General features: G+C 38.1%; 1 protein-coding gene across 2 annotated transcripts in view; it reads right to left on the bottom strand.

Moving 5' to 3' along the window:
• GALNT18 (polypeptide N-acetylgalactosaminyltransferase 18) overlaps positions 1 to 25,239 on the bottom strand; it is a 251,697-nt gene that overhangs the window by 5,700 nt on the left and 220,758 nt on the right. Inside the window, exon 11 of one of the 2 annotated variants that reach the window (XM_069857566.1) lies at positions 12,713 to 12,877. The exons of the other annotated variant lie outside the window; for it this stretch is intronic. Within the exon in view, the coding sequence (XP_069713667.1) occupies positions 12,713 to 12,877 (165 nt within the window). The remainder of the gene's footprint in view (positions 1 to 12,712; positions 12,878 to 25,239) is intronic. 2 annotated transcript variants of the gene reach the window in all.

Genomic DNA, 25,239 nt, shown 5'->3' with positions numbered 1-25,239 from the left:
TTGGGCATGAAACTTAAGACAGAGTTTTCATTTGTAAAAATAAGAGATATTAACCGGATGGGATGAACACTGGAGGTTTTCAGCATTACTGAAAATCAGACTGATAGCTCTTTTTAACAAGTTACCATAAAGTCTACAGTTCTGTTCCAGACATGAAAGCTACTTGTCACATTAAAGCTCATGTTATTCTACATAAAAGAAAAAAAACAAAAATGCTCTTGCCAGCTTGCCTAACTGTGGCCATTTCAGAAAAAGGTCTTACAAGGTTAATAAGTGTATCCAATCTCATACCACATATGTTATAGAGATTGTTGCATTCGCTAGTCTATAATTTTCTGTTTATACCTCAATCAGTGCCCTCAAATATTTACGTTTGCTCTATCCTTGAGGCAGAAACTTTAATCTTCACTGTTGCTCTGAAATCTTTGAATCAAAGAATTACACTGTGGTGTGTATATAACATAGATAATCTCTATTCCTAACAGAATGCACGGTCTTCTCATTCATTTCCCCAAATACTGGGATAAATTTTCAGTGACTCTTAGTACACCAAATTTAATCCTAAAAAAAAAATTACTCAGTTTTGTCTTCTGTGTGGTTATTTCTGCAGTGAGAAAGTGCTCATAGGAAAAAGTGATAAATTTATCCCATACAGCAATTCATCTGTTTTCAGTACTGCCCATCTAAAGCTTTGAAATATTGGATGATTTTGTTGAGTTTACAATTCCTGCTTTATAGTTGTATAAAGCATTTATAATGGTATCTATAGGATTAATTCCTTCTCAAATCTAAAGCAGTATGACAAATTTTCCAGTTCTTTGGTGAACAGGTGCTCTAAGTAAAGTAAACTCTATAATATACTTTGTTGTTCAAATTTTTCAAAAAATAATTTTAACTATGTAAATTAAAGAATTCCTCAGTGAAGAATATTGCTAGCGGTTGCTCTTCTTCAAAGGCACTTGGTTCCTAACATATTTAATAGAACTACTGTGAAAATAAGGTGCTGATATTATATGTATGAAATACTATATACAGCAGTGTTATACACTAAAAAGATGCTGTGTCAGCTATATAGATCACTATTTACAGTAAGACAGGCACTGCCAGATACTTCATAAATGTGAATTTATTTTTCTAACCAACACTAATCCTGTGTATGACATAAACGTAGGTGGAGCTACAACTGGGATCAGCTAAACCATATCTTAAAGAAAATAAACCAACTTCTTTCCTCCTCCTCACTTCCCTTCCTGCACTCAGGTTCTGTCATCAGGTAGTTATCCAAGACTGGTCTTACATCCACTCACTGCCGCCCAATGAGTAAATACTATGAAAATATCTTCTGACAATAGAATGAAATGCATCATTCAACAGTTAGAACAATTTAATGTTGGAATTACACTTTGTCACGTCCAGTCATTCTCCAACCAAGACTCAGGAGAGAGTGTTTAGATGTCACATAGTCATAAATGTTAATTTTTTTATAGTGCTCTAACAAACTTTTAATACTGTGACAAATCAAACAATGCAGCCTTACCTGTATGTCCGATCTAGGTGTTAGTTAACCAGTAGACTGTGCAACTATTTTCTGTTTTGTTTAATCTAGATTGGCTACAGGAACGTAGAGCAGTCTAGGTTCTGAGCACAGCCCTCATTATAACATGTAATTATAATGTGTAATAGTAAATTCTTCAGGATGTGGAAATACTTTAATTAACAGTATTGTGTATTTAAATAAAAGCAATTAAACCTGGCAAAGGGATATGCAGTGTCATACAGAGAATGTAATTAGAATGGAAAACAAATTACAGAGAAACAGAATAAAAATCAGTAGTATTTTCCACATTATCGCAGACTTATAACAGATTACAAAGGCCCACTGTTAATAGCAAGATCAAGACAATAATAACATGTAAAGAAATAAATTCAAGCCTTGACCGAAATACGAAGAAGCTCTCTAGGATGTGCTAGCTGAAAATGCATTTTACTACAGAAGATTACAATAAAACTAAGAAAATGGAAGCAGGTTTTGGAGTAGCCAGACTAGAAAAATCATTAGGGATTTTTCAGGAAGGAAACATGAATCGTTACTGTATCAGCAGTATCCAGGAAAACTTTCTGATGCTTTAGAAAAACATCTTCAGAAACAAATATTCTAGGTGTTCAATATGACTTTTGGAACACTGTTTCCAGGGGCTGTGGACCCCATTGAGGGGTTGTGAAGTAGTTTAAAAATTATATCTTCCATACATCTGTAGTCCAGATAATTAAGGTTAAATGCAGATTTGTTTTGGCAATAAATCCAGATGATGATGTGTATCATATTGATCTTCTGATAGCTAGGGTTAACCTAATAAGACCTTTGTAGAAAAGGAAAAACTAGCTTTATGCGGTGCAGCTGATAATGGTGAGCATAGCTTTTATGACTACAACTGCCGTCCTCAGTAATATTAACAGAACAATTAATTTAGAAATACACGGAATGCTTTTTTGAGAACTGACAGTCATAGGAGTAAGCCTCAGAAATACTCCTTGGTGAGAGATGACCCACATGTAGACATTTTCTGATTATTTTTTTCCCCACTGTTGTTGCTGTCTTTCAGAGCCTCTCCTGCATCCTCCTTTTGCCATATGTTGCCTACAGTCCTACTGGGTAGCATTTGGAAAACTGTAAAATCAGAACTCACTATGCTGAATAGTCACTGGCTACTTAGTGCTCCAGCTTATATACTCTTTAGAGTATTCAGAACTTTAGTTCTGAATGAGAACTTAAGATGTGTTTATACACATATAAGTTAAAATCAACAACTGCTACATATTATGACTCCTCCTACTAGGCAGATGTGTTAGGTACAGGAAATTTTTCTGTTTCTAAACTTTTCTGGAGTCTTGAGTCAGACTGGTCTGTAGAAAAGAATCCAAAGATAATGCTCTGCACCAATGTTTTCTCCAGGGTAATTTTGCTCTAACTAGTAAATAGATTTTTTTTTTTTTAATAAAATCTTTCCTTTCATGGATTGTGCCATGAAGTATTTGCCTGCGTAGAGAAACAATACTATGATATATCTAGAAAAAAGACAAGAGTACTGGATGCATTTGCTTTAATTTGCATGTTTTACAAATAAATTCTGTGAAATTCTTAGAAGTTTCCTTTTTCATTCTAAAATGTAGTAGTGACTTCTGCAAACAAATCAAACTTGCTTTATCTTTCTTGATCTGGGCTTGCTTCAAGATGTCTAAAGTAGAAGACAGAAAAAGGCAACAGAAATGCTTTCAAGTGTGATGGAATATTCAGATGGTGGAGAATTATGAAAAATACTAAAAAAAAAAAGATTTTGCTTATTATGTAAGTGAAAATTAGTAAGAATCACCTTCAGTTATCAAAAGTATGCATACCAATGTGAAACTGGTAAGTGAACTTTCTAAGGAAAAAAAAAAGGATTGTTAGAGTTAGAAATTTGCCACAAATACTGTGATTTAAGTGGGTGCAGGAAACCTGTTGACTTCATTGTTGCAGGCATCAATGGTTTGGTGACTGACTAGGATAATTTTAACCGTGCTCATAAAACAACTTTTTATAGGCATGCTGAGATGATCATTCAGACAAATCAAATCACAGTCTTCATGAAGAGAGCACATTAGGGGTCAAAAAGGGAATCCTCCTCCTGGTGTTACTGAGCTCAGAGCTAATTTCTGTGGAACAGCAAGCATTGACCATCCCCAAAGGCAGTCTTCTAGACAAGGTAATTAATCTACTTAATTAATTTTCTGATCTGTGATTCAACAAATCGTGTATTCCTAGGTTTTGCCGTTTTGTTTGGTTTTGAAGCAATCATCACTTCTGTATACATTGCCCTTTCTAAGGCTCATCCTGCACTGATTGTCTGCAAAACACTTCACAGAATCACAGAATCACAGAATCACAGAATAACCAGGTTGGAAGAGACCCACCGGATCACCGAGTCCAACCGTTCCTACCAAACACTAAACCATGTCCCTCAGCACCTCGTCCACCCGTGCCTTAAACACCTCCAGGGAAGGTGACTCAACCACCTCCCTGGGCAGCCTGTTCCAGTGCCCAATGACCCTTTCTGTAAAGAATTTTTTCCTAACGTCTAGCCTAAACCTCCCCTGGCGGAGCTTGAGGCCATTCCCTCTTGTCCTGTCCCCTGTCACTTGGGAGAAGAGGCCAGCACCCTCCTCTCTACAACGTCCTTTCAGGTAGTTGTAGAGAGCAATGAGGTCACCCCTCAGCCTCCTCTTCTCCAGGCTAAACAACCCCAGCTCTCTCAGCCGCTCCTCATAAGGCCTGTTCTCCAGCCCTTTCACCAGCTTTGTTGCTCTTCTCTGGACTCGCTCCAGAGCCTCAACATCCTTCTTGTGGTGAGGGGCCCAGAACTGAACACAGTATTCGAGGAGCGGTCTCACCAGTGCCGAGTACAGAGGGAGGATAACCTCCCTGGACCTGCTGGTCACGCTGTTTCTGATACAAGCCAAGATGCCATTGGCCTTCTTGGCCACCTGGGCACACTGCTGGCAACTTGTTACCTTGTCTTCCCTCCCCAGTTTTGAGTGTGCACAAGATGCAATATTAATTTGCTAATGACAATCCATTCACAGCATACAACTGAAAATCATGCCTAAGAGCACTTTACTGCCTTACTCTTTCTCCTTTTCTCCTTAAGGATGAAAATATTGTAGTAACATAGCATACCTAGAAAACTAATGAAGAGAAAAAAAGTTCACATTATTATTACCAACATTAGTGTGGGGGAATGTCTATTTATTTTCAGCCAGACAAATAAGAAACTCCTTTCAGCACAATTAGAAACCTCAAGATTTGCAGATTTTTTCTAGGAAAGAGGAGACGTTTTCCTTAGACATCTTAGCAGATTCCCAAAGAATTATGGAGTTTAGATAAGAGAAAAAATGCATTCCTATTTCTTTATGAGACAAAACTCTCATTAAAACATAATTCCTTTGGAAAACAAAAATACTAAATTACTTTTTTTTTTTTCCTTGTATGTGTGTGGTGTATTCAATTAGTCGAGGCTTTCTAAGCTGAGTGCTCAATATGAAGGCTTCCTAATTCATTTTAACCCAGAAACTGAACTGTTGCATTGTCACTATATGCTTATGATTAAACCACTCTCTAGAGACCAAGAAATAAATTGAGTACCAACTAAGGAAAATTAAGGAATGAATTTGCACTAAAATTTCAATCGATCCGAGTATTCTAATGTGGGAATTTAGGTTGGGCTCTTTGGGACTTTGGTATCTAGTTGATTATAACTGATATTGGGAATGGAACGTCCTTGCAGCTGCCACACAAACCTTGCAGAGTTTACTCAGACAAAACTAGAAATAATCTACTTGTTGCCTGTTATACTGGGTATCGTCAGTGTCGGATTCAGGATATCAGACTTTATGGCCTGATCACCTCATTAATCCCCTGCATCTACATCATTATTGCATCCTGATTTAATTGTCTTCCAAATAAACATTTTTCTCAAGTATTTGCATCTTGTATTGTAGGATGTCACTTGGTAGCCAAACCTTGCTTACGTACACAGAGTTCTTGTCTCCACTGGAACTACAGATGCTACTTCTACTAAACTGACCAGGACAGAGATTTGGTTTTGTCTAGGAAGTTAGAATTAATAACAGATGTATGCTAAAGCTAAAAACGCTTCCATCTGTCTTGCAGCTGGGGAATGCAGAACCCAAAAAGTGACTAGTCTGGTAATGCAAATGAGGGACAAAGAAGTACAGAGCTCGGATCTCCTGAAACCCAGCCACTTCATTTGGTAAGTGTTGGTTATCAGTCAGGTTGTAAAAAACATTCTGGATTTGCATCTCTGTCACCATAATGCTATGCAGTACCTTTGTCAGCAACAGCTGTCATCTGTGATTTTTGGATGGAGCCTTCCTGGATATATGAAATTGGGAAAATCAGGTGGAACTAGAACAAAATTTCTTTGTAAATAAATGTGATGTTTAAAATTATATGCTAAAATATGCAAATTTGATGTCTATTTTGAAGGAAAAACATGGGTATGTGATAACTTCCTTCTAAATTAATTCAGCACAAGTGTCTTTGGAGCTTAAATGTAGTCCTCAGGAGAGTAAATACTGCATAATGTGATATGCTAGAAAAGACTTGACATGTATGCACTAAAAGCTCTTTTTACTGCTGTATTCACACACAAACTTTCTAGCTGGCAAGTTGTATGCCTAATTTACAAAGATTAAAACTTGCTACTAGAAAATTGCTCCAAATAGAAGACTAAAGTCATACAAAGAAATTTTGGATACCACTGAGTACAGCAAGAACTGCGAGCAAATTTAACACCAGTTGTTAGAACACAAAATATTATATGGTAATATTTGTATTTAATATTTTTTCTGCATGTATTTTACATACATATGTTCATATTTAAGTTGAAGTCAGGCATTCAAAATGGAGAAAGAGTGAAAGCATTTAAATTTTTCTAGTTCTAAATAATTCCATTCTGCATAGATGGAGCTAAAGAATTTGTAGCATTATACTAAGACACAGTTTAAGAAGTCTAAAAAAAAATACACCTGTTTTTAAAGAGTGTTTAATGTGACAAGAATATTGGTTAATTTGCACATGAATTAGAGACAAATTTACCAGAGCAAAAATAAAATTACAGCATTAAATATCACTTTATCATGCCTAAGCAGAACCATGGTGCGGGTTCCTTGTCCTCCAGCTCTAACAGCTTGTGCAGTTATCCAGTTAGTTAAAATATTAAGTACAGACAAGCTAGGGTAATATTTGATCAAAGATGGGCAAAGAGTAGCTACATATAGAAAAAAAGTGCTGATGATGGACTGGACCCTGGCACACCTCTGCACTGGAGCCCCTGGGCCCTGTAGAAGTTCTCTTTTGTGTGGTTGGGGTTTAAAACTGAACATTTGGCAACGCTGCTTATTTAAAAATCAGATAGGCTTACTAAAAATATGAGATTTAACCTAGCCTGTTGGCTCAGTTAATTGAATAATTAGGTTCTGGGTTTTTTTATACTTCTCCTGAAGGATCAAAATCTGTATTTCTTTTGACAGGATCACAGTCACTTTCTATTCTGAGCTGCCAGGCAGATAGCACTGCATAATTGCATAGCTGTATAGCAGTACAGCATGTCTTATACTGCAAATACATACTGAGTGTATTTGCATCCTTTGGGGTTAGAAGCACGGCATAAAGTCAAATTCTGGATAAATTAATGATGCCGTTTTTCTACCCCATGGCTCTCATCACAGAAGAATCTGAAGAAGTTCACAGAGACAATCGTTCCCTTAGACGCACAGCTGTACTGAAATTAATCCCTCTTGTACCCCAATGTCCTTGGCTAATGTCTTGGTTGAAAACTGGACATTAGAAGAAAACTGTCTGCTGTTTAATGGTGCCGGGCCCCTCTTCTGTGCTATGTATGCTCAGCAAGGGGGCATATGACATTGGTACAGAGATACTTTGCCTGCTTCACAGGCCTCTAGTTTAATCCTGTCATGCAGTCTGCACTTTGCAATCCCTTACTACTTTGGGATGTGGCTGTGGGTAATGTTTCTAGCTAGCAGTAGCATTGCACATTATTCAGTTTCGTAAGATAAAGGCAGGTATGAATAATTCAGAATGACTGTCTGGCAAAAGCCAAATTCTGTAGGAGGAATGACATATAAATACTTTCAGTAATTTTAAAGTCTATTCTTTCCTTATCAAGCTACACAGATCATCTATTTAATCTATCTATTATTACCTATTTAAATGAGATTGGAATCAATCATTATGTTTATCTGTGGAATACTGTAAAAATTGAGTAATTAATTTACTCTTATCTGTCTTCCCTTTTCCTTCCAAAGCAATTCCTACTATGGTATTTAGGAAATTATACATATGGCAACTACAATTGTCAGCAACAAATCTTATTTACTGCCTCTCAGGATAACATAAACTACCCTTTCTGAACAGTTCTGAACTGAAAGATTTCTTACGGAAACCTCTAGCACTGACCAGAATCACAATTCTCCATGATGTGAAAACAATCTTAGCATCACAGGCAGATGCGGTCACTAGTCGCTATGGGTACACGACAGTGCTGAGCACAGGCTCTGTACAGCCTCTCCCTCCCTTGAGGTCTGTGATGAGTGTCCATCCCTATAGATGCAGACTCTTCTCACCTTCCTATGGCAACCACACTGGAAGCTGAATTAATTAAATTAACAAAGCTTGCTGTACTTAAAAGAATTCAACATGGAACAGCCTTAAAAGGATGAATCTCTTAGGTTTTTAGCTTTGTCTTGTGTACTTCCTTATAACTCTTTTTACACAGAACCCTCACCTGTCAAGTTTCTCACAACAGCAAATAGTGACAGCATAGCTAGACTGGTTAGAAACATAAGAAACACTCACATCCCTATCTGACTAAATATAGACATGAAGATGCTTCAAGATAAATAATAACTATAGAAAAACTAATTCCTTTTGCCTTTGCTGTGCTGCTGGAGGAGTCCTAACATGCCAGAAGCATACTTTCTAGATGACCTGCTGTCACCCAAGCGATGTACATGGAGATGAATTTCACTCGTGGGGCAGGTGTTACATCACAACCGCCTTTCTATCAGCAATAAACCTGAGAAATCAGACTGAGACCGAGAAACTTCTCAAAAAAACCCAAACCAATACACCTCTTCCAACAAACCCAACTGCAGCATTTAGAGTGTACTATTTCTTAGTACACAGAATAAACTTAATTGTATCAGGTAGTCAGTTCAGAAGAGCATGGTTTTGGCCATAAGCGGTTTCTACTGAAAGATGCCCCAAGGAATTATCTGTCCAGGTGCACTGGGTTTCATCTATACCTCATAGCCCCTTCTCTGTCAAACAACAGACCATGAAATGCTATTAAATAAGTACAGCAGGCACACAGACCACAGCTTTACTGAGCATGCAGACAGTGACTGTCATGCAGATGTGCTGCGGACATGATGCTTCCCGCGAGCATTTGCTTACCCTGGGGAGCAGAATGCTGCTGGCTTGCTGCCTGTGCACCTGCCCCTTGCCATGAAGAGCTCACAGGGTGCAAGTAGGATTAATGGTTTGGAACTATTGGTGGTAACTGAGGTTAGTTTTTGCTTTCCTCATCGGTCACGATACCAAAACAGCTTCCTTGATATCATGTTTAAATTAATATTTTAGTAAAATTCTGACCATCCTACTACCGTGTAATTCATGTAATTCTGTACCTTCTGCCTTGTGTAATTGCTGGTTATCACTTACTATTTTGCTGTAAGGTCTAATTTTTTTCTGATTAAATGAAAAATTGGTGAGACAGACTGAGCGAGGTGAACTGTCAAACACCAAGAAGACTTTTCAGCATAAAAGTATTCCCAAAATAAGCATTTCCCTAAGAGACGACTTGACAAACAACTTAACAATAGAATTCTTGAACACAACCCGGGTGACAGGAGTCTTTTCAGGGCTAATTTACATAATTTGGCATAATTACACTTATAAACACTTGAAGAAGCCTTGGAAGGAAGAAATCACTGAAGCCTACGTTTTATTGGGTCTTGTTGCATTTGGCAGCTGTACAAAACTGTGGAGCATGGAAATCTGCTCAGATGGATCCTGGCTGTGCAAACACATGATACATGCTTTGAATGCTCATGCAAGTTTGTCCTGTATGGAAAGATACCACAAAGTCTCCCAAGACCTCTGTCCAGTCAGCCAGTGTGATGTATAAAGAAAACAGTTTGAGGTACTGGCGGTGGTTCCCTCTACAGGAATGCCCATTAAACCACTGTTTTGTCCACAAGGTAGCAGCGGACATCTGAAAGTCTGACTCCAGCTGCCTACAATTTATGGTAACCTCATGACTTAACATTTTAAAACCAAAGTAAAAGATAAATTTCCTAAAAAATAAATCAATATATAAATATACACATATATACCTAAACATCAACATATAAATATACACTTCTAATCAAAGATGCAAATTAAGAATTAAATAATTCTATAATAGATCTACAGAAGCAGCACCACTAGCTGACTATGACCCCTACTTTCTACTTTTGTTGTAAGGATTTTATCTCATTATATTTCAACAATGCAAGGTGTGTGTGGGGATATTTTCAAAGAATTCTTTTTCCCGAAACTCATACACTCTTCTGTCAGACTCAAGACCATATCCCACCACAGCCCATTGTGGTGTCTCTCAGAATATAAGTGTTTTGCAGAAAAAATGAGAAAGTTTCCTCACTCAGATTTTAAGGTACATGTCTGGAATGCAGGCAAATACTGATTTTTGTGCCAGTCAGGGAAAACTAGTTCAATTGGTTTATCCTGTTTTGCCTGGTAAGTCTTGTTCCTACTCCCCTTCTGGACAATTCTTACTTGCACTGCTGTATTTTTAACTATCTGTATCATCAGACACTCCCGTTGAATGGCTAGAAAGTCCACAGAAGTCAAAGCATACTTGGAAGGAAGGTGCTGTGGCCAGCATCTACTTTTTCATTAATATTTCGCAAACTTCAAGAGTACATAAGCATCAATACTTAACGGTCCTGCTTATTTTCAGTAGCTCTGTTTACTGCAAAATATAGAAAATAGCTACCAGTGCTTCAGACAGGCAGCTTCTGGTCTGTCCACAGAAACACATCCTTTCTCCAAACTAAATGGGAACATTTCAAATAGAGTTCATCAGTTGGTCTTGGCAAGCCTTGTTTACCTCATTAGCTTTCTTCTAGTTTACAGAACATACAACAGGCTGAGTGCCATGCTGTATGTTGAGAAATAATGGCATTTTAATTGCACTGGGTATTAAAATCCTTTTTGAAAATCAAGCTTTTAATTATTTCATTTGTCTCTTAATTTATCATACGGAAACAACTAATTAGTTTTCACTTCTTGTGAGCAGAAGTTTCTTTGTCAAAGACAAGTGTAGTCCATAGAGTCTGGTTTAAGAGCACCACACCTCCATTGGGAAATTGTACTTGGAACATGGAATGTAAATACAGACAGAAAGCAAACCTAAAGGAGTTAAATACCACTTTTAAAGCTTTTAATAGTTAAATTATCAAGGCATTCTGTTGCTGCCCCCAAATCAGATCTAACATAACTAGTATTACAAAATGGCAGCAGTATTCTACAGTAGAAACCAAAGGGTTGGATTATACAGGACAGTCACTGAATAGGTGGACAGTACTGAAATACTACTTAAATAAATGTTAATTGTACTTTAAAAAAAAAGTACCAAAATCCAAGTGCAGAGATAGCTACAGTGAGGTCCCCCTCATGATGAGACTATTATTACAATTTCAGAGAAGACATAACTAAAACTCTGCCCTTGAGGAGACTGAAAGCAAAAGCTGAGATGTCTTCCCAGGTTAGGGATGTAAGGCCTGCTGCCCGACAGCTACCCTTTAAAGGCAAAGTTCTGAATTACTTTCACAAATTATGTTAATAGTATGCTTTACTGATTACTTCCAAGTGCTCTCGGCACTAAGGTAGATGCTAAACCAATGCCCTGAAAGATACTGATCCTGGCTGTTGGAAATAAATAAATAAAAAGAAAACAATGAGTTGGCAGGAAAGATATTTGCAAACTTGCTTGTATGATGCAGAAAAATTAAATGAAGGAATAAAAATACTTTAATGGTGAGCCTCAGCTCCCAGGCTTAAGTACAGAACTAGATTTGTAACCTCAAAACTGCAGGGGAGCAACTGTGACGAAACTCAGGCTAGGTATTACATTTTTCACAGAAGCTAAATCAGGTAATTGTTTTAGAAAGCATTCTAATCTCATTTTATCTATCCTAAGCAAATGACATGTCAGTATGTGACATGGTAAACTTCCAATGTCTTAATTCTTAGGTTAGGAAAATCTTACTTTTCCTTGAACGACCAAATTGGACTATCTATAGGTTCCACCACTGGAACCTGTTTTGTCTTCAGGATAAATTGTGTCTCTTTGTGGAAACACCAACATCCTTTGAGTCACTTTGCCACTTTTTCTTAGCTAAAATGAACGGAGTGGTCTCCAAAGTATTACGTCGCAGAGTATGTTTTCTAGCCCCTGAACTTTCGTGGCCTCTATATAGTTCTCCCTTGTATTTTTAAATCAGTTAGGAAGTGTGGAGATCAGGCCTGGACTCAGTGTCCTGTCAGTATTGTCATTACTGTGAAATCACTTCTCAGCCTTTACTTGTACTATTTATCCCACTCTCTCACACAAACACACACAAAAGCATTAGCCTTTTTAAGTAAGGAACTGCAAAAGTAGCTCATGATGAGGCTGTTATCATGAATGACCTAGTACCCCTTTCTATGAGTTGCTACTTACAAAAAAAAACAAACAACAAAAAAGTTTTCTGTTTCTTGTTCCTAAATAGGCTACTTTGCATTTCACTCTACCAAAATACTTTTTTTTTTTTAATTAATTAAGATATTCTATAGCGGTCACTCTGCCTTAGGACCGAATACTATGAACTCACTCAGAAAATACCACCCAAGTTTTATAACCTTGTGAGGTAGCTGACATTGGGATCAAATATAAACATGGCTTCTTGGCTTCATGCAAAGAAAGCAAGGATAAATCTGGTTCTGTTTTTTAGTAGACAGATTATTCATACTTGGGATACAAAAACAGCGCTTTCAAACTTTCTGAAATGTCTGCTGAGTAAGAATTACCTGAGTAAACTGCCAGTAAAGCTTCATTCTCTTGGCTTTGGCATAATTGCATTCAATGAGCCTGGGCCTGCTGTTCACATCCACCAGGCATCTGTTGTCATCATCGTCGATAGTGGGACTCAGAACACCCACATGGAGCTGCTGATTGCTTGTGTAATAAACATTCTGCAACAGGAAGCACAAACAAGATTTGTGGCCTCTAGACAGAAGTAGCACTTTTACCAAAAAGCTAACGGCAAAGATAAATATAGTGAATAGCAGTAGGCTGACCCCGTAGTAGCTTTTAAGTTATTTCCTTTGATGTAAGAGGCAATACAACATTTTAAAAGTTGTTCTAAATTAAACAATAATTATTACCAACAAGAAAATTTTGGTTAACTACTTAAAAGGAAATACGTAAACAAAACTGATTGTTGGCTCATAGTTATTGTCTCATTGTGTGCCTTTTCAGTCCTTTCCTACGGTCACGCATCGTGAGTCTTCAAAGGGCAGGACATACACCCTCTAGCAGGAAGCGGGGTGTGTTTGAGCACCACGCTTAACTCTGATCAGGCTTTTTCATCTGATGATAATACCTAACTGGAGAGGTAAGAAAGCCAAAAGCAGCACAGCAGTTCAGCAGGAAAAATCTCAATCTTTTATATGACAAACAGAAAGATAAATGAAGGTTTTGTACAAACAAATGTTAAAAAACAAATCTGAGGCAGCTAACCAGCATCCAATATGTACAATAAAAAGTTATTAGCAGCTGGGGACAGGCAGACACATGGCAGGAGGGAGAACAGAATGGTCATGTTGCAGGCTATTTGTTCTCATTTTGTTTTGTATACAGCAATGCACATAGATACAAGAGACTGGAAAAAGAAACCAGATACTGGCTGCCTGGATTTGTAGCAAAGGAGTGCTCTCATATGCCCCAGTGATTACGCTTATGACTAAAGGCTATTATATTAAACAAAGTCTTTCCACTCTGATTACAAACAGATATATGGGAGGTTTCTCTAGGAGAAGAGAAAAGAAGGGGAGGCGAGCTTGCCAGACAGAGTTGATAACGTGTCCTCTTGAAGATAATGAGTCACATATAAGTGCAAAAAGGTAACACAGGACTATGCCAGGGTTGTGCATTTGTTAATCACAAATAGAATTTATTTTGCTAAAATAAAACATTTTTCTTGAGAGGACCACAAGAAAGATGAAATGACAACACCATGTTTTAGCAGCCTTATCCAATAGGGGTAGGTATAAGGCTTTGACTACTGTAGTCGTATAAGAGAGTTAAAAGCTGGACAGAAGCACCAAATTAACATCCCAGTGTCCGTTCTGTGTGTCTGTAATGAAAGGGGAGTGGGAAATTATGCTGTGTTTTAGGGAATCTTTTCTGTTCCCAGAGGCTGATGGTAGTATCTCTTGGTATCTGTTCTTTGTTGATGTTGTAGTTTGTTTTTATATGTGCGCACTCTTATTTGTGAAAACTAATAAAATATTAATTGAAACTAAGAGAGAAAGCAGAGAAATAGAACAAACCAGGACTGAAGAGAGATTTGTAAGTCATAAAAAACCGGCTTTGAATGCTGAAATCAGTCAATGCAGGGACTAAATACAGATCAAAACAAATCATGGTGTTTCTGCGCAAGACTATGTTCTGTTTCCCTTTCTGGAACACTTCTGGGGGCAGAACAGCAGCAAATGTAAACTGAAACAGTCGCATAAAAGTTAATCATAGAATGGCTTGGGTTGAAAGGGACCTTAAAGGTCTTCCAGTTCTGACCCCCCTGCCATGGGCAGGGACACTTTCTACTGGATCATATTGCTCAAAGCCCCATCCTACCTGGCCTTGAACACCTCCAGGGATGGGGCAGCCATGAGTTCTCTGACCAACTTGTTTAAGTGCCTCAACACCCTCACAGGAAAAAAATCACTTCCTAATATCTAATATAAATCTCTAAACTCTTACAGGTTAAAACCATCACCCTTCATCCTGTCACTGCACTCCCTGACAAGAAGCCCCTTCCCCTCTGAGGGCCCCCTCTAAGTACTGGAAGGCTGCGATAAGGTCTCCCTAGAGCCTTCTCTTCTCAAGGCTGAACAACCCCAGCTCTCTCGGCCTCCTCCTATGGGAGGTGCTCCAGCCCTCTGATCATCTTCGTGGCATCCTCTGGACTTGCTCTAACAGATTCACGTCCTTCCTGTGCTGAGGACTCCAGTACTCCAGATGGGTCTCATGAGAGCAGAGTAGAGGGGCAGAATCACCTCCTCTGACATGCTGGTCACACTTCTTATGATGCAGGTGGTATACAGTTGACTTTCCAGGCTGCAGGAGCACATTATTGGCTCATGTTAAGCTTCTCATCCACCAGCATCCTCAATGAAGTTGCCATCAATGGTTTCCAGTAATCAAAGTTTTGAGTCCCTTCATTAAGTTTCATTCTTTTCACCTCACATAAATGACAACAGAAACCTGAGCTGACTGAACTGAGAGGAATCTAGGATTTAAGAGTCTAAATAGAGAAAAGTTGAATAGTTCAGGCATGACTTAGAGGAGAACAGAAGGGTAAATAAAAGGACCCAGCAGAGCACATATCCAGAATCATAGAATGGTTTGGGTTAGAAGGGACCTTAAAGATCATCTAGTTCCACCCTCCCTGCTGTGGGCAGGGACACTGTCCACTACGTCAGGTTTCTCAGAGTCTCATCCAACCTGGTCTTGAACACCTCCAGGGATGGGGCACAGTTGGTTATTACTGACTGAAGTAAACTGTGGAAGGACAAGACCACATCACAACAGACTCCAGCCATAATTAACTTTCCTGTGAACAAAACTGATGCTTTAGAAGAGCAATAAACATTTAGAATGCACTTCCTAGTCAAACCAACAGTTGTGTTACAAAATAGTCATATTTTAGATATGTTTAAGATCTATCCAGATGCTTTTGTTTTTTTGGTGAGAGATTGAGGTAGTGATATCGCAAGGCAATAAGATGAAGATAACCTTTTAAGGGGATTGTTAGGGCACATTGACTCTACAGGTGAACATTTTGTTGCCGCTTGTTTGCCTCTTACCTAAAATTACTGCTACAAGAATAAGAGGGAAATTGTCAGGTATTTGCACTTTTAACTAATAGGACGTGATTTGTTAATTCCATTTTTTCAGCACATGGCAGAAGAAACTCAAGGGGGTTTTCATTTTCTTTTTTCCTTTTCTTTTTTAAAAAATACATATCAGTCACTGAAAACAAATGAGCAGGCCAGGCTGTAACTCTGAGAAACCCACACTATAGCTCAGGGTTGCTTGTGGAAAATAAGCGGTGTACCTGCAAAGCCTCAGGGCTGAGCTGCTTTTATTAGCTCAGCCTTTCACAGAGTGGCCTGAAGGCAACCATTTCATCTTCCTGGATAAAGCAAGCACAATTCATAGTGCAACTCCACCAGCCATTTTTGATGTCAAATCAGCAATGGTTCAGCCTGAGCACCTTTCTGGACAGCAGCCGGATGACGGTTCTGTCTGGGAGAATTACTCAATTCTGTTTGTTTGCAAAACTATACAGAAATAGAACAATAAAATGTAATTATGCTTAATAGAGATAATTAGCAAGCTGTTGCTTATCTTTGAAGAGCTCAGGCTACTTGCTAATATCACTTTATATTTCATTGTGGATTAGTTTAGAAAAAGAGGTGTGAAATCTTGTATTCTCACCTCATATTGGGAAAGACACCCTTCAGCTCTTAAATGGCATGTAAAAATCAGCTCAGACTGAAATAGACTGTGGTATGGTGGCAGCTAGTCCTCCTAACTAGGCTCTTTCAGGATGTTGCTTTGCTTATCCAGTAAAATGGCTATTATTTAATTATTATATATTAATTATATATATTTTAGTATCTTAAAACATTGCATAACCTGGTAATTTGACTACAATGTTTTTCTAATGGAAAGAGCACATTGAAGCACATACCTTCTGCAAATTCTATGTGAGCAGCATGCTAGTGAACAGCAAGGTATCGCTTTGTGTTACACTTGTCAGAAAAATTTTCTTAGAATCTATGTGCAGTCTCTGGCTCCCTTCCCCAACCCAAGAATAAAAGTCCTTGCACTGAAGCAGCATAATAGTAACTATGCAGGATGAAGAGAGGACATCCATTTAGTAAAACATAATTAACCATTGACAGTGCTGATTAAACTCAAAATGCTTTTCTAGTCTAAAACCCAAAGATATTAACATGAAGCCATGGTGAAACCTCCCATTAAATAATTGTATCTATTAAGAAAAATATTTCGACCGCTTTCATGCTATATCTCCCTGTTTCTATATGATTACTTAATTTTCCAAAATGCCTTTTTGAATTTCTTTTTCAGTTTCCTTTAATTGTTTGTTGTTTATGTGGCTTAGTTGGTTTTGGTTTTTCAGTTTAAAGAAGGTGCACAAATTACCTTTCTAGAGTGGGCAGTAGGAGATTGACCATCTGAGTTACATGCACTGAATTACCACCTCATATTGTACTTGTTAGGTATGCACATACATGACTTTACAATGATCATATTTTAAATTGAACTGCAGGTAAAATGTGATCTCACAGATTAAAACCATGCCCATGTTTTATCATCTCATGCATAGCCCTACAAAACCAGTTTGTACTTGTGATTTAAATTAGCTGTTAAATAGATAAATGCCCACAGCAGTATTGCTTTAAGAGGATGCTTTTAACGAACATCAAGCACGCTAGTTGTTCTGCAGTCCACTTCAGCACAAAATGGACAACTAAGGCACTTGTGTTTAAAACACTTCAAAAGACATAGGCAAAACACATTTTACCAGCACATCTGTTCCTACAATATTGCAACATCACCATCAACTAACACAACACGATAAAAATTTTGCAGTAAATTAGGAAAGTAATTTTTGGACAATCACTCCAGTACTTTCTTGGGAGTCCTAAGAAGTGAATATTGAATACAGACAACTAAAATTTTCAAAGCTACTCTAATGACTGACTGCAAACTTGGACCTTTCATTGTTGTTGCAACAGCAAATGTCACAACAGCCCTTGCTGAAGGGACTGCAGACTCAATAGCCAAACATTTTCTTAGCTCCACTGAAGGCAAGACAGTTGATTTACAGCATTCGTTCAAAGCTCCATTACACTTTTCACTGAAGACACAGCCCCAGTAAAACACAACCACACATTTTCACATCACCATCAGGTACATACTCCCTGAGTAGTTACTGAATTTCCATAGGAAAAAGTCTTGCTTGGGTGTTGGCATCAAAGCACATGATTAAAAAAAAAACCCTAAACCAACAAAAAAACCCTAATTCCCTTATTCTGTAACAAAACAAGCCTCCTTACATTCCATAATTCTGTTGTAGCTCACAGCATTTCACAATAACAGTATTGATGTATGACTATGTCTCCTGGGCAACAGGAAGGGAACATCGTTGCTCGGGAAATCAGTTAGTTAGGTTTGACAAAAGGCACTTAATCTTTTCAAAAGTGAAATTATGAGGATTCAGCATTTACATTCTGTAAAAATGTAGGCAGGATTTGTGGTCTGCAAAGGGTCAGTCAGGCATGAGCCTTAGGCATTTCCACATTTCCTTCAACCACACTCCCGTCAGGTGCTTTTCAAAGGTGGATCAATGCCATTCCTGCTCTGACAGGCTGGATCTGGAGGCTGACACTTCCTCCCTGTTTCCCTGTCTTCACAGGTTCAACTGCTTTCAGTGTCCTCAAGACACTTCCTCTGGAAGCCCGAGGCTCACATTAGATTAAAGTGGTGCAAAAGAAGTCCAAAACAAAACCTTTTGTTAGTAATCTGAAGATTTACAGCAGAAAATGATTAACGTAACAGACAATTTATATCTGGATCTGAAGAAAACCGTATCAATTGGTCCCAAAAGCTGACACAGGTCTCTGCCACAAAGCTTCCGTTTCAGTCTCTCGTGTTCTTGGAGAACAGCTTCATAACTTATCACCTTCATAACTAATTGTTCTCTGGGCTGTAAAAGGCAAGAGGAGTTTATATCTGCTGAGACATCTGGCCTGCAAATATCCTTGCGCCTGTAAAATGGCATCTTCCAACTAAAGGATGAATAATTTCATGGCTTTCTTGAATTTATTTATTTAGAAGTGTCCTGTTTCATTTTCTGTTTGTTCCACCTAATAATCTCTAATTATTCCCATTAAGACAAAATATAAGACAAGAAAACTGAGATTACTATCACATTAATAAAACAGGTCCCAAAATCTTCATAAGGTGAAGGAGTGAGATTTAGAATCACAGAATGGTTTGGGTTGGAAGGGACTTTAAAGATCATCCAGCTCCAACCCCCAGCAGGGGCACCTTCCACTAGATCAGCTTTCAAAGCCTCATCCAGCCTGGCTTTTAACACCTCCAGGGACGAGTCATCCACAACCTCCACTGAGATATTGAGCATATGCATACTGAATCTGGCATATAAATGTAGCAGATACTTGTTTCCTGACATTAGAGCTCACCTGACAAGACTTGGTTACCTTTGTTTACACCAGAGCAATCATGTCAAGCACAACTCAAAAAATCCCCTGCTAGTACTTCAGTTCCTTCTTCACAGCAGTAAGGCTCGGGCATAGACTGCTCCAAAATCTTGGGACAGATTTCACTGGTACAAATCAGCCAGTCAGTCAGTCAGGACCTGGCAAATTGAAAGGTGTTGCTGTTCTTTCTAGAAAACTAGCAACTGTATTGCCACAGCAAGTTTTCTACAGGGCTTGAATAATAATTTTAGTGGGATACTAAGACCTTACTTGCTGTGGTGCGGTACAGAACACATCCTAGATCTACCATGAGAGCAATGAATGCCCAGGTAATTCAGTCAACTTTTTTGCCCAGTGAAAATATGTCAAACACGCAAATGAAATAAAATCTGCACAAAAAAGTCATGTTGCATTAGAGTACAAGGGAAGGTAAATGAGCTCTGCTTACTTGGACAAAAATACATGTCTTTGTCGTCACAATGCTGTGATGTAGAGTTTCTTCTGTTCATGAGAAGTCTGCCCTAACAGGTCAAAGCATGATTCCTGTTGCAATTAACACTGAAAAACCACTGACTGTAAGTGCAATGAAATTTTTGGCTCCAAGTTTATTATTAAACTTTGAAAAGCCACCAGAGTTGATAAAGACTTCAGAGTTGAAGTGAGGTGCCAGTTGCAGTAAATTATTCAAAGAAGCTAGTTTATCATGTAGCAAAAAGTTACAGTAAGATGTTCAACTTAACACAAGATGATTATCTGAAGGATAAATTGCCAACTCCCCACTGGAAGTTTAAAGCAATACACACCAATTTTCAGGCTGAAAGCCATTTGTAATCCTTATGGCAATGTTCCCAGATGAAATCACTCTGGAGACTGGTACATGACTCCGCATTTATAATGAGCAAACTTAATGCTCAGCACCAGCAGTATTTATTTGCTACCCTGCTTTTGGCATAATAACTATGAGGGATAAGAAGCCTGATTCACCACTATTCCATCTTTGAACTTTATTTTTCTTCAAATGAATCCATGAAATCATTTATTGTCAGGAGTAATGTACTAACATATTAGGTCCAAAGTCTCACAGCAGATTCATACTTGTCTACAACTCCAGGTAAAGAGAAGTCTGGTGGAGTCCAGTAAATCAAGACTTTGCTAACATTGTTGTTACTTGGCCATTTATATTGTTCCTGACTTTTATTCCTGCATTTCTTGTTACACAAGAAACACATCTGAATGAACTTCCCAGCCCTGATAAGAAAACTCTTGACAGAATCCAAGTTCATTTTGAATAATACAAACAAAGACATCGCTAAGATAAAAATCAAGTGTTTTCTCATTTATTGTGTAGGAAGTGACAGGAGAGGCTGTGCTGTAGCCACAATCAACATCATCGCTGTGACTTGTGCTGCCCTAAAAAAGCTACTGCTGAACAAGTACAAGCATAAGAACACATACCGAGAATTACAGAAAATTACCCCTGAGCCACAGGTCAACCATTAGAAGATTTATGTTGGTTTTATGAGGTAGGTTTTGAGCCGGTACAGCCTGATGTTACACCTTTAAATAAATTATAACCATGTTATCCATGCCAAAGATCTATTCACTCCAAAACTTTGTCTTACTGATGAGCTGACAAACAGCTAGGGTACCATGCATAGCAACACCATAATTTAGATTTAAGTTGTAAAGTGTGTAAGAAGGAAACCACTATATCACTTCAGTGTTTAGATTTGTATCTACTGAATTAACCCACCAGACTACTGATTATCTGAACTACTTGCTTTTCTTCATGCTTGGGCACTAATTGATTTCTGAATGCTAAGCAACAATATCTGATAGCAATAAAGTCAAGGTGCTCAGAAACTTATAATAATATAGTGTGATGCTATAAGTGCAGCATTTCTATTATTTTAACAGAAAACAGATAGAAACTCAATGCCAGACTTTTTAATTTAAATTCATGAACAGTGAATTGCAGTGGAATATCTAATTCTGCTGTTGCCTGCTTTGGTATTCTGCTTTGGTTTTATTTAAAACAAGCTAACAAAAATCCTACCAGTTAAGCTCCATTTTTAAAACGGAGTAGAATTGTCAATTGTTGGTTTTACATATGCTTTCAGTACTTACTGGTATAGTTTTCCTAATGCGGTAACTACATAATTAACAAGACCCAGATAAATTAAACTTTTACTCGATTCACCTTCCTAAAGCTTCTCTTGGTTTCTCTTATCTCTGCACAAAATCTCTACAGAAAAAAAATCTCTCCCAGGGGAATAAAACAGAAGGCAGTAAGAAAAAAAAATCGGGACCATTCTGTCATAGACAACTGTGTCCTTTTATTAAAAAGCATGCTGCCTTATGGCTCCTGTGACTTTGTCCTATCTGAACTTTCCTTTTCTGTCTCCTTCCAATCTCTCTTTAACCTTCATGGTTTTCTTTGTGCATTCTTACAGAATTCCATGCCTTTCTTACCCTATTTTCTTCTCCTTCAACACCTACTTTCTTGTGAATTCAGCCATTGTCCCCATATGCTGATTCACTGGTCCATCTTTTACACCAGAGCTGACTCCTTCTGGACAAATTAAAATCTGAGCTAGTTTACTGTCATCTGCACATAAGTATCTGGTAGCTCAGCATCAACAAGTTTAAAAACAGGTTTTTACCTTCTCACAGGTAGACCTGAGTGTTACAAATTACTACGAGCACAGCCACATTCATGTAGCCATGTGTTTATGTATCACACGTCTTCATTTTGAACTGCTTCTCTTCATTTTCAAAGACCTTCTCAACTCCTTCTCTAGTTACTTAGCAAGTATCAATGGGTTATCTTTCAGGTTCTAATTAAATCAGGATGCTAGTCTTCACTGGTTACATTTTCCAAGCAAGTATTCCTGGAAGGTAGGAGAAGTAATGCTGACATCTTCTAAGGAACTTAGCTTCCTCCGCACATTCCACAGAATTTCCCTTTTGCCCAAATGTCTCAACTCCCCCAACAAACCACAATCACTTTGCTGATGTACAAAAAGCAATACCCAAGGATGCTATGTCAGTAACTCATAGCATTCCCTTCCCCTCTCTGCCACAACCTCCTCTTCCTAATATTCTATTTATAGGCTTCAGCTCTTCGAGTCAAGGGCGCACTTTTTATTATGAGGTTGTAGAGCACTTACTTAATAGATTTCTGTGTCATTATTGGGATGGCTAGAACTACGATAATAAGCATAACAATAAAAGATTTGTAGTGCAAGGGATAAGTCAGGTAGTTTACCACTTCTCAGAAAAAAAGTATGTGTTTTTTTCTAGTGGTATATACTTCTGAATGTTTGCGAAGATAAATTGTTTTATTTCTAATATTATTTTTACACTGAAATTGACAAAGTTTTGTGTCTGCAATTGATAAGTCACATCAGGCAAACTACAAGCAAGTACTACAGTTCTTAAGATATTCTACTAACATCTGGATTGCAACGGTTTGGGGGTTCTTTTTATTTCCTTGTTTTTTTAAAAAAAAAATCCAGTTCTGTTGCCTTTAATCCTGTATGGTAATGAGCAACGACTATGGACACGGAGGACCTTTAATTCCTCTTGTGTTCCATAAGTGCTATGAACTCCTGTCATTTTGTGAAAGGAACAGTGTAAGGTAGTTATAAGTACAACTTTGAGAAGAATTCCCAGCTCTCTACAGAAACTACCTAACCCCTATGCCTACTGGCTCTCCTGGCTTCACTGAAAGCAATCACAAATCTGTTTCTAATTCCAGATGAGCCAGATCTCACCCATTCTTCTTAGGATCATGCATACATTTGATTTAAGGTTTCCAGAGGCAACACATTGACATCAACATATGCAAATACAAGAAAAACTGGCTAAAATGTAATTATTTCGGTGCTGAAGGCAATAAAATACAGACATTGTAACATCTGCATGGAAGTTAGGCATTATGTACAGAAAAGGAAAACAATAAGATAGGCAGCACATTTCAACCTAAGCTGGTTTGTGAAAGTCTGATGATCTTTTATTCATTTGTTTGTTTAGGCTACCAGTAGGGACATACTAACTTTTTCCCACAAGAGTTCAACAGTCAAACTTAAGTTTATAAAGTGACCTTCTTGAAAGCACTTCTGAGAGAACAAATTGAAATGCAAACCCAACTGTTTTTAATGTCTTGAACTACTCAGTAGTAGTTTTTCAGTCTGCTTCTACAACACGCAAAGGAGTAAATCCCATAGCAAGAAGAACAGGGCTTGATTAATTCACAGCAAACCTAAAAGAAGCCCAAAATAATTCCATTGAAATCAAATGAACTGTCAGGATCTAAAAGAGTCCCCCTCTTCTTTTGCATGTGATAAAGTAATTTACAGATGACATAAAACAAGCAGTCAGTATCAATAAACTGACCTAAATAATAACATTCACTGATTTTACTCTACAAATGCACAGAACACAAGTGAAACATCTTGTTGAGACTAAGGTGAAGCTGGAACCTAAGGATTCTGTAGGACTCAGAATGTAAAATGGAGAAAGCAGCTTCATACTGAGACTTTTACAATCAACACAGATTTTCTGGAAAGGTGGGCTACCCATCATTCCACCTAGACTAAGCTAGCCAAGTAGCTGATGCTAAGCTACAAAGAACCCATATAAAGACTTAAGTTACAATGGACTAAATATGCTGAAATTAATATGCAAATTAAAGTTGAAGCAACAGCTGAGCTAACAGTCTGTCATGGTGCTCTGACAAAAGGGAAGCTCTGAAGGTTTCACCTACTCCTATTAGCAATGTTTCCTTCAGCAGCAGTTTTAAACTCCCACTTGACCTCCTAACCTCTCAGTGCTTGGGTTTAAATAATTATGCTCTAAAGGTCTTAATATGATTGTTATTAAACTCATGAATTAGTTAGGAATGCAATATGGCACCCCGTGAGATGAGCAGCATTAGCTATCGGGAGTACCATCAATGTCCTAGCACAGTGACTGGGTAGAAAACCCCTGCAGTGCAACAGAAGACCTCAAACACCAAAATAAGGAAAAGAATTTTACTTTGCTTAAACACAAAAATGTGAGAAAGTCAGGCGAGATGCACAGCACTTGCACAGACAATTTTCTTCAATTTTTATACTCCCACATGGCTTTAGGAATTGTCATAAGGCTGAGATTGTGACATATTGCCATCTGGGAACTTCATCTTAAACTGCTTCTAACTTGCAGGTATATTGTTCATTTCCCTATACAGAACATTTGGTGCCGAAGTTTCAGTGCTAAGCAGTTCTCCCACCAAGCTTTGTCACTTGAGCTACTCAGTGGATACTTCTGTAGTCTTTTCCCAGGTTAGAAGCAGTCATTTTTCAGAGTAAAACCCTGACACTATTGAAGTTTGTAGAGGTTTTGCCTCAGGTTTTCACGTCAAACACAGTCTATAATTACAGAACAGGCATATATGGCCTGACTATATATGGCCCATTTTCATGCTCAGCAGCATTATTTTTAATAAACTACCCCATAAGAAATGAAATCTGCCAGGTTTAGTAGCCATACATTTTGTATTTAAAAGCAGAAGTGGCACTTTGTCATAATATGAATAAAATTTCATACATCTGATGTCTATGCTGTGACTTCCTTTTCTTAAAATGACTTATGTGACTTAACAGCTAACTTCACAGCAGTATATTAATGGTAGATGAGTTAGTCTGAATACTGATGATGCAGATGTGACTGAAAACCACCATAGAAAAGAGCAGAAAACACCTGTACCATTTTTTATTGGTCATTTCTGTCACTGACAGTTAAGCTTTTCTCTTTTTATAAAAGGTCAAAGTGTCATTTACATTTCACTTTAAGTTTGTGCTAATTGCTTTAACAGATGACAGCCTTTGGCACAGTTATTCAGTGGACAGGGGTGAGAGGTAGAGACTGGTGCAGCACGCGGTCCCGTGGAGAGGAAAGTTACTCAGCATTTCCACCCTGGCACCTTCAGTAGTATTTGCTTCTTAAAGCAAGTTAAGCCCATTAAGGTGAAG

Source organism: Phaenicophaeus curvirostris, chromosome 5 (genome assembly GCF_032191515.1).
Source record: "Phaenicophaeus curvirostris isolate KB17595 chromosome 5, BPBGC_Pcur_1.0, whole genome shotgun sequence".
NCBI classification, from domain to species: Eukaryota; Metazoa; Chordata; class Aves; order Cuculiformes; family Cuculidae; genus Phaenicophaeus; species Phaenicophaeus curvirostris.
This window is presented reverse-complemented; position numbering and strand designations above follow the sequence as displayed.